This window comes from Portunus trituberculatus, chromosome 12 (genome assembly GCF_017591435.1).
Source record: "Portunus trituberculatus isolate SZX2019 chromosome 12, ASM1759143v1, whole genome shotgun sequence".
NCBI lineage: Eukaryota > Metazoa > Arthropoda > Malacostraca > Decapoda > Portunidae > Portunus > Portunus trituberculatus.
Genome location: NC_059266.1, coordinates 1,288,039 through 1,298,038, shown reverse-complemented (window position 1 = coordinate 1,298,038; position 10,000 = coordinate 1,288,039). Strand labels below are relative to the sequence as shown.

The following is a 10,000-nucleotide window of genomic DNA, read 5'->3' as shown; positions in this document are numbered from 1 at the left end:
GACTCAGAGGGTGAAGGAAAGCCAGAGTTAACCATGGAAGTAGATAAATAACTCCCAAAATGACTTTAAGGCGATGGCTATATCCTGGGTCAGAGACGTCATCTTAATCACAAACACCCTTTCACTTCTCCTTCCCAGTGTTTCAATATCTACCTCCTTCTCTACGTTTTTTCCCGGACATTTTCAGGTGTTACTCCAGAATGAAATGAATAAATTGTTGTAGTAGGAGTAAGGAATGGGAAATGGAAGTTTGTGAGGCGATTTAGTAGTAGTATTAGTAGTAGTAGTAGTAGTGATCGTGGTAGTAGTAGTAGTAGTAGTAGTAGTAGTAGTTGCTGTTGTAGTAGTAGTAGTCGTAGTTGTAGTAGTAGTAGTAGTAATAGTAGTAGTAGTAATAGTTGCAGCAGCCTTATCAACATATATTATCATTAAGTGTGTGTGTGCGTATGTGTGTGTGTGTGTGTGTGTGTGTGTGTGTGTGTGTGTGTGTGTGTGCGCGAGCGAACGAGCGAGCGTGAGTGGGTGCGTAACATGCGATGATACGATACCTCTTGAAAAATCGACCCCCAGTGTACGCTTGACCACCGAACAGGGAAGATGTGTCGCTCGTCCTCTCTTCTCGTGTCAAAGGTGTGAGCATCGTCCCTTCTGAGCTCCCACTCCTACTACTGCTGCTACTGTTACTGGTAGCACCACTTCACTATTTAACAGCCGCGATGGGAACTTAACAAAGGGGTAAATTACCGTATTGGTAAACTTGTAGTGGTGAAGTTATATTCTTGTTTGTGGTGCGTGGCTGTGTGTGTGTGTGTGTGTGTGTGTGTGTGTGTGTGTGTGTGTGTGTGATTTGTTGACTTTTTTACCTGGTGATTTCATTACTACTACTACTACTACTACTACTACTACTACTACTACTACTACTACTACTACTACTACTACTACTACCACCACCACCACCTTTGTTATTTTTATTGTTTACTGCCTAGCTAGTCTGTATAATTTTACACACACACACACACACACACACACACACACACACACACACACACACACACACACACACACACACACACACACACACACACACACACACACACACATTCTTTTCCCCCTTCTATCTCGTGGGGAAAGTCGTGTGTGCAATGATATATTAATCTCAGTGAGGTAAGAATGCGTGTCCTTGCGTCGGGATAAATAATACTAACATTCCTTCCTATTGGTGGTGGTGGTGGTGGTGGTGGTGGTGGTATTTTTTTTATTTGTTTTCGTCTGATTTGTTTGTTTTGTTTTTTGTGATTTTTTGGGCAGTTTTGTTGGGTCAAATTGTTTGTTTCTTGTGGTTGGTTGATGTTTTGTTGTTGTTGTTTTCGTTTTCCATGTTTTTGTTTTATTGTTATTGATTCTTCTTCTTCTTCTTCTTCTTCTTCTTCTTCTTCTTCTGAGAGAGAGAGAGAGAGAGAGAGAGAGAGAGAGAGAGAGAAAGAGTATATGTGTGTGTGTGTGTGTGTGTGTGTGTGTGTGTGTGTGTGTGTGTGTGTGTGTGTGTGTGTGTAGCAGTGAGAGCGTGGGTAGTCCTCTCTATACAATCGACACTTCTCTGACAATTCCTGCCTAACCTTTCCTGATGGCCACTGAAGGCTGACATGCTATGATGAGATACTACCTGCCTCAACACACCCCGCCTGCTGCTCCACTCACCAATCCCTCCTTACCTAACACCACCTGACCCCATTGCGCTCCAGATACTTTATGTGTAACCTAATCTAACCTAACCTAACCTACCTGCCTCAATACACCCCACCTGTCGCTTCGTTCACCTAACCTTCCTTACGTAGCACCGCCTGACATTGCCGTCCGTACTTTATGAATAACGTAACCTAACCTCACGTAACCTAACCTAAGTAAATCTAATTTTAATGTAACCTAACCTGATCTAACCTAACTTAACCTAACTAAACCTAACTAAATCTAACCTAACCTAATCTGATTTAACCTAACCTAATCTGACCTGACCTCAAGTAACCTAATCTAGATAAACCTAACCTAACCTAACTGAAACTGACCTAACTTATCCTAACCTAACCTAACCTAACTTGACCTCAGTACATTCCACCTTTTATGGGTATCTAACCTAACTCAACTTCATCCAACACTGCGAGTACTGTATGGTTAGGTTAGGTTAGGTTAGGTTAAGTTAGGTTAGGTTTGGATAAGTTGAATTAGGTTAGCTTATGTTTCAATTAGTTACGTTATGTTATATTGTGTTAGGTTAAGGTTGCAGACAGAGAAAGACCAAAAAAACAAATATTATCTAACTTCAACTCGGCATTCTTCACCTTTTATGATTGATCTGATCTATTTTAACCCCTTCAGTGCTGGAACGCATTTTTATCATGATTTTTAGGTATGATAAGACAATTTTACTTACATTAGGAGAGGTCTATGGAGGTCAGAAGATTAATAGTCCGAGTCTTCATTATTTTAATCCCCCACATAAGTTTCTGAAGCTGTATAAAATCACCAAATAGTAATCGGAATAAATATTAAAACTCCTCATGGTACTGAAGTGGCTAACCTAATCTATAACTGCAGGGTTACAAAACGCTTAATAGGAAACTTGTTCATATGTAGTTTTTGTGTATAGCTTAGTATATACGAGAGAGAGTGGTGAATGAAGAGGGACGGAGTGGAAAGTAGAGAAAAAGGGAAGGAGGTAGAGAGAGATATAGAGAGGGAGGGAGGAAAGAAAGATTCATATATTGGTGTGTGTGTGTGTGTGTGTGTGTGTAATTATGTGAAGGCTTGCATGCTCTCTTACATTTATTTGAAAGAGGAAGTCTGTACTTATACATTCTTCTGGTTACAAGTGTGGGTTGAGTTGGGTTGGGTCAGATTAGGTTAGGTCATGTTAAAATACGTTAGATTAGGTTAGGTTAGGTTAAGTTAGGTTAGGACAGATTAGGATAAGTTGAATTAGGTTAGCTTAGGTTAGAATGATTAAACTTACGTTGTTATGTTATAATTTTTCAAGATTATGGAAAATGGAAAACAAAAATACCAAAACATACATATAAATAGGCAGACAGACGTACACACACACACACACACACACACACACACACACACACACACACACACACACACACACACACACACACACACACACACACACACACACACACACACACACAGGTACACACACACACACACACACACAGGTACAAGATGAATTTAGGACGTAATACGAGTCAATATTACATTTAAAGATTAAGACCCAAAGAATGAAGAAAACTAGGACACACACACACACACACACACACACACACACACACACACACACACACACACACACACACACACACACACACACACACACACACACACACACAGTGACCTCAACCTGTGAAATTATAGAAACGGTGGTGAGGAATGCTAAACTCCTTAGAATCGTGTGTGTGTGTGTGTGTGTGTGTGTGTGTGTGTGTGTGTGTGTGTGTGTGTGTGTGTGTGGGTGTGGGTGTGGGTGTGGGTTGGGGGGAGGGCGGAGGTGAGAAATCGACAATATATTGTGGTGTTTTAAATGAGGAGTAAGGAAAACTGAGAGATATGAAGGAAGAAGGTGGAGGAGGAGGAAAAGGAGGAGGAGAAGAAGGAGAAAGAGGAGGAGGAGGAGGAGAAGGAGAAGGAAAAGGAGGAGGAGAATGTGTAAAATGTGAGAAGGAAAGATTAAAAGTAGGAAGAGAGGTAAAAGACAAGAATTACGGGAGCAAAAGATGAGAGAAGAGGGAAGGAGGTAGATGATAGAAGAGCAGGAAGGAAGGAAGGAAGGAAGGAAGGAAGGAAGGAAGGAAGGAGAGGACGAAAGTGCAATAAATAAATTAATTATTGACTGGTCTGTGTGTGTGTGTGTGTGTGTGTGTGTGTGTGTGTGTGTGTGTGTGTGTGTCTTGGTATCTTGGTGTTTATCGTTCTCTCTCTCTCTCTCTCTCTCTCTCTCTCTCTCTCTCTCTCTCTCTCTCTCTCTCTCTCTCTCTCTCTCTCTCTCTCTCTCTCTCTCTCTCTCTCTATATATATATATATATATATATATATATATATATATATATATATATATATATATATTTTTTTTATTCTGTAATTATACATTTTCATCATCATCATCATCATTATTATCTAAGTAGTGGGGAGAGAGGGGAGGAGGGAGAGGGAAATAGAAGGGAGAGAATAAGGGATAGAGAAAGGATGAGCTTGTTGACAGTGATAGTGATAGGGAAGGGAGGCAAGAAGGGGGAGGATGCAGTGGGTGGAGAGGGCTGTGGCTGGTGGGAGGGAAGGGGTAATGTACTGCGTAACTGGTAGTGGAGGGAGGGAGAGAGGAGGGAGGGAGGGAGGGAGTGAGTGCCTTGACAACATTTGCGGTTGCCGTGGTGATGGTGGTGGTGGTGGTAGTGGTGGTGGTAGTGGTGTTGTTCATGAAACTGTCTCTGAAACCATGAAAACACTCTTGAAAACTCTAGTAACCTCCAGTGAAGTATTTTAAACTGCCAATAAAATCAATGAAAATACCTTTGAAAACTGCACTAACTTTCACCACAGTCAGACAACAATCACACTCATAAAAAAAAAAAAAACACATATGAAAACCTTAGTAACTTTCAGTAAAACCTACCATTTGCTTCATAAAAAACCTCATCAAATTGAAAACTCCCATTAACTCCATTAGGATGCATTAAACTACCAACAGGACCATAATAACACTTGAAACCCATAATAACGTCCATTACCACATGTTAAACCACCACTGTTATCATAAAGTCACCATTAAAGTTACAATAAACCAAATAAACTCCATTAAAACCAATTAAATTACCAACAGAACCATAACAGCACTTGAAACCCATAATAACCTCCATTACCATAACTAGCATCTTGAAAATCACCCTTGACAACTTGAAAATCCCAATACACTCCATTAGAACCTATTGAAATACCACTTGAACCTTGGAAACACCCTTAAAAACCACAATAACTTCCATTACAACCTATCAAACCACGACTAGCATTAAAAAATTCACCTTGAGCTTGAAAAACGCAATTAACCCTACTAGATCCCTTATAAACACCAAAGAAAACACATTGGAACCTTTACAAATAGCTCCTGAATTCTAAAAGGTGTCTGATCCTCTACTGTATTGCATTGCAGGTAACAGAGTGGTGCAGCTAGCGGAGGAGGGAGGTGTTGAGCGGGAAAGCGAGGGACCATCTTCTCCTGAGTCTCCGCTTCCTCCTGTCCAGGTTTTTCGGGGCAGTGAGGAGCAGCGGCGCACTCTACAGGAGCCGCCGACGGAGAACAGTGCAGCTGAAGACAATGTGAGTTAGGTGAAAGTTTTGTGTGTGTGTGTGTGTGTGTGTGTGTGTGTGTGTGTGTGTGTGTGTGTGTGTGTGTGTGTGTGTGTGTGTGTTTAGTTTTTCCTTTTTTCTTTCTTCTTTCTCTTTTCGTATGGGCCTTTTTTTTTTTTTTTTTTGCTTTTGGTAGTTCTCCCTCTTACGTAAAAAAAATCTTTTCATTCTTTTTTGTCTCAGTTCTAGTAGCATTGATTCCCAGCTCTCCTCTCGTAACTCATGTAGTCTGCCCACCTTTGCCTCAAGATTCTTCTGTTAGTGGGCCAGAAACACGGTAACATCTGTATACTTTATGCTATTCCCACATTTCTCTTCACATTGATATTTCTTCCGTGTCCTCCAGGAATTCTGTCACTTGTTTACTGTTAGTTTAGAGGAGAAAAAAAATGAAAAAGGCTATTCATTCTTACGTAACTCCTTTCGTTTGTACCCAGTCTCTTCTCTCTCCTCTAGCTTTCATTCCTGATTTTTCCTTTTTTGTTGTGTTTCTTTTATGCGGGAGGTGCACCGGCCAAGAACAATAAAAGTAATAGGAAAAAGGTCAAGTCAGGTACCAGTCACCTTAGAGCTAGAAACGATTGTGTATAAAGAAAAAAAAAAGGAGAGAAAAGTGTCTTGAAACCTCCGCCTTGAAAGGAGAAAATACAGAATGCTCACTTCTCACAAAAATAATGAAAAAAAAGATAAATAAGTAGATAAGTAAAAATAAAGACTAACTGGAATCAAATACATAGATCAGTAAACAAAATAAAAAGACGAATACACAAATAAACAAACCGATAACAATAAAAAGATAAATCAATCAATCAATCAGCCAGTCAATCAGTCAGTCAACCGAAACCCCACTAAACACCACTAAGGAAAAAAGAATACCCAACACTTAACTTATTCACCAACCATTGATCCATTAACCACTCGTGCACTCCCCCGCAGATCTGGTCAACGGGACTCGCCTCATGGGACCCTTACTCTAGGCTGTCAGAGGAGCTGGATGACGGAGGCGTGACAGAGACGAGGGAGACTGTGGAGGAAACACCCGTGAACGCAGAAGGAGGAGGAGGAGGAGGAGGGGTAGCTGGAAGTGGTAGTGAAGGAGAGAGGGAAGGAGGAGGTGGAGGAGGAGGGGAAGGTGGAGGAGGAGGAGAAGAGAAGGAGCAGTCTCGTGTATATGTCTCCTCAGCGAGTCTCAACAGAGGGCCTCCAGATATCGTTTTATTTCAAGAAGGTCACGTGACTCCTCCTTCGTCAGCTGTGATGCGGAACACGCCCTCCAGCATCCCCTCCAACACACACAGGATGGCGCAGGTGTGTGTGTGTGTGTGTGTGTGTGTGTGCGATTTTTCTTTGTTTTTCTATTTGTTCTTCTGGTTTTCCTCCTTTTTTTTTCTGTCTATGTGTGTTTTTTTTTCTACACGTCTCTGCTTTTTTGTTTTGTTTTATGTTTTGTTTTGACTTTTTGTTTATTTTCCTTCTGTTTTGGTATTTAGGTTTGTTTTGTTCTCATCAGTTTTTTTCTTATCTGTGTATATATTATTTTTTTATGTCTGTTTACATGTCTTTGCGTGTCTGTTTCTGTATCTATCCCTCAGTCAGTCAATCAGTCAGACAGTCAGTCAGTCAATCAGTCAGTCAGTCAGTCAATAAGTCAGTCAGTTAGTCAGACAGTTAGTCATTCGGTCAATCAGTCAATTAGTCAGTCAGTCAATTAGTCAGTCAGTCAGTCAGTCAGTTAGTCAGTCAATCAGTCAATCATTCATTCATTCATTCAAGCAGTCAGTCAGCCAGGCAATCAATCAGTCAGTCGGTCAGTCACTCACTCAGTCACTCAGTCCCTCACACACTCACTTCCTTACCACCCTCCTTCCCATCTCCCTTCTCTCCTCGCTTTACGAACACAAACACGAAAGATAATCTAGCCTTTCTACTCGACTCACGAACCGCGCTTTCCTTCCTTCGTGCAGGACATCCGCAGCTACGGTTCCTACGAGAGTGTGCAGCTGCCGGGGAGCATCATGGACGACACACGACCCTTGGCCAACTCCGACGCGCTGCAGGCTAAGTACGACAAATACCACGACCACTTCAAGCTGCAGAAAGGCTCAGACGACTCCAAGGTAAAGAGACTTGTGGATTTGTACTGACAGGGAGAAAAAGTAGATTAGTGAGACAGGAAAGATTATGGAGTGATTGTGCTTAGTTTTCTCTTTTTTATTTTATTTTATTTTATTTTCTTCTATTGTTTTATGTTCTGTTTTTCATCAGGTAATTTTTTTTCATGCTGGGAGGAAGAAAAATGGTGGATTGATGGGATAAATGACGGTAATGAGTTATTCTTTTAGTTGTCTTTCTTTTATTCCATTCTGTTCTTGTCTTCTTATATCCCCATTCTATTCTGTCCTATTCTCTCGTACTATGTTCTACTCTCTTCTGTTTTATTTCACTTTGTTACGTCATGTCATGTTAAGTTAGGCTATGGATGACAAGAGCGTAGATAAAAAATATGTAAAAAAAAATTAAGGGAAAAAACTCTATGGAAACCACTAGCCAGATTTACTTTATTCTATCCAACTATACTCTATTCTTTTCTCTTTTATATAAATTTGTTACGCTAGGTCATAAATAGAACGCTGAGAATAAGACTATCGGCGTTAGAACTCTACGAAAACCATCAACCATGTTTACCTTGCTATATTCTTCCCTATTCTATCTTACTATCTCTATTCTCTTCTATTTTATTTCGATTTATTATGCTATGTTATGAAAAAAGAGTTCTAAGAAAAGACTAGGTGTAAAACAAACTCTAGGGAAATCACCAACCATGTTTACTTTATTCTATTCTTTCCTATTCTATCTTACTATTCTCCATTCTCTTCTGTTTTATTTAATTTTGTTATGCTATGTTATGAATAAGGCTCTGCGAATGAGACAAGCGGTAAAGACTCTACTCTGTCTTATTCTGCCCAACTCTACTTTATTCTCTTCTGTCTTACTTCAATTTGTTACGCTATGATATAAACAAAGCACTGAAAACAAGACTAGTAAGGATAAAACTCTACGGAAACCACTAACCACATTTACTTTATCCATGTGCTTGCTCTCTCACTGTCCCTGGTTTAGGTTAGGTTAGGTTAGGTTCAAGAGGCTAAACAGGTGAAGAATCGGGTTTTCTTGGATATATATTTTTTTAGTAATGGTCCAGAATCCTTTTTTACACTCTCACCGGGGTTACGATGAGCACTATTTTCTTTTTGTAAGAGGGGAAAACTGGCAAGAATACAAAGAAGTAAAAAAGGCCGATTTAGTTGCTAGTTCCCATACAGGTCCGAGAGAGCGAGCTAAAAGAAAGGGATAAATAAGTAGGGACGGTCACACTCAAGTCTCGATAATATTGTCGTATTTACACTCATTTACGTAATAATTTGAGCTGTAACCTGTGCGTAACCGTGTCTATGTAATGTAAATATCACGAGTGGTTGTTACATTCACACTCACTCACGTAATGTAGATCTGCTAACTTTCACTACAGTTTGTTTAAAAGTCGGAGAGATAAGAGGCAGAAACACTTAAGAATATATAAGTTTCGACTCGTGTTGGTCTTCTTGTTTTTGTGGGTTGAATTCATGTCCCAGAAAAACTTTTTGATTCAGGTTTCCAAGGAAGAAAAAAAGGAGAAATGAAGGAAGGGAAAGAACATAAAGAAAAACGGGAAGAAAAGAAAGAAAAAAGAGTAAGAAAGAAGGAAAGGAGGAATAAGACAGGAACGAATGATCGAATAGAGAGAGAGAGAGAGAGAGAGAGAGAGAGAGAGAGAGAGAGAGAGAGAGAGAGAGAGAGAGAGAGAGAGAGAGAGAGAGAGAGAGAGAGAGAGAGAGAGAGAGAGACGGACAAAGACAGTTTACATACATACATACATACAGACAGACAGACAGACAGACAGAGGTGCAACAAGCAGATCAAACTTTAACTTTTGCTTTAGCATCGTCAATACCACTTCCCCTTCCGGGTCACTTAAAGTTCACACACACACACACACACACACACACACACACACACACACACACACACACACACACACACACACACACACACACACACACACACACACACACACACACACACACACACACACACACACACACACACACACACACACACACACACACACACACAGTAATGGCGGTGTTATTAGTACTTTATATTTATCAATCTCCGACTGTTTATCTGTATTTGTGTGGCGACAGATATGTTTGTTTGTTGTAATGCATTTGATTAATAACTGAGTTTGCTATTTTTCTTCCGTGTTTGTGACTGGAAGGGGAGAGGAAGAGGAAGTTTTGAGGCTATGTGAAATGTTAGTGGTTCACAGAAAACCAAAAGAGCACGGGTCATTTTCGTTAATTATTCAAAAGCACTGCCCTGATATTAACACAAGCATAATGTTGTTGTGTTTGTTGCTAATAGTGCTTTAGCCACGATGGTGATGGTGGATAGTCCGTGTATTCTAAAATGGCTCCCTGGTCTCGGTCTGAATGGTGTCCCGGAGGAATGTGTGGTTGTCAGATCTTAAGGAGAACCGTAAGCTATCCTTGTGATAAGT

The 10,000-nt window shown here is 40.4% G+C and overlaps 1 protein-coding gene across 1 annotated transcript in view; it reads left to right on the top strand.

The window, feature by feature from the left end:
• LOC123502608 (anoctamin-5-like) overlaps nucleotides 1-10,000 on the top strand; it is a 66,432-nt gene that overhangs the window by 3,700 nt on the left and 52,732 nt on the right. The window contains exons 2-4 of the mRNA XM_045251772.1: nucleotides 5,204-5,370; nucleotides 6,337-6,708; nucleotides 7,365-7,517. Of these exons, the coding sequence (XP_045107707.1) occupies nucleotides 5,204-5,370; nucleotides 6,337-6,708; nucleotides 7,365-7,517 (692 nt within the window). The remainder of the gene's footprint in view (nucleotides 1-5,203; nucleotides 5,371-6,336; nucleotides 6,709-7,364; nucleotides 7,518-10,000) is intronic.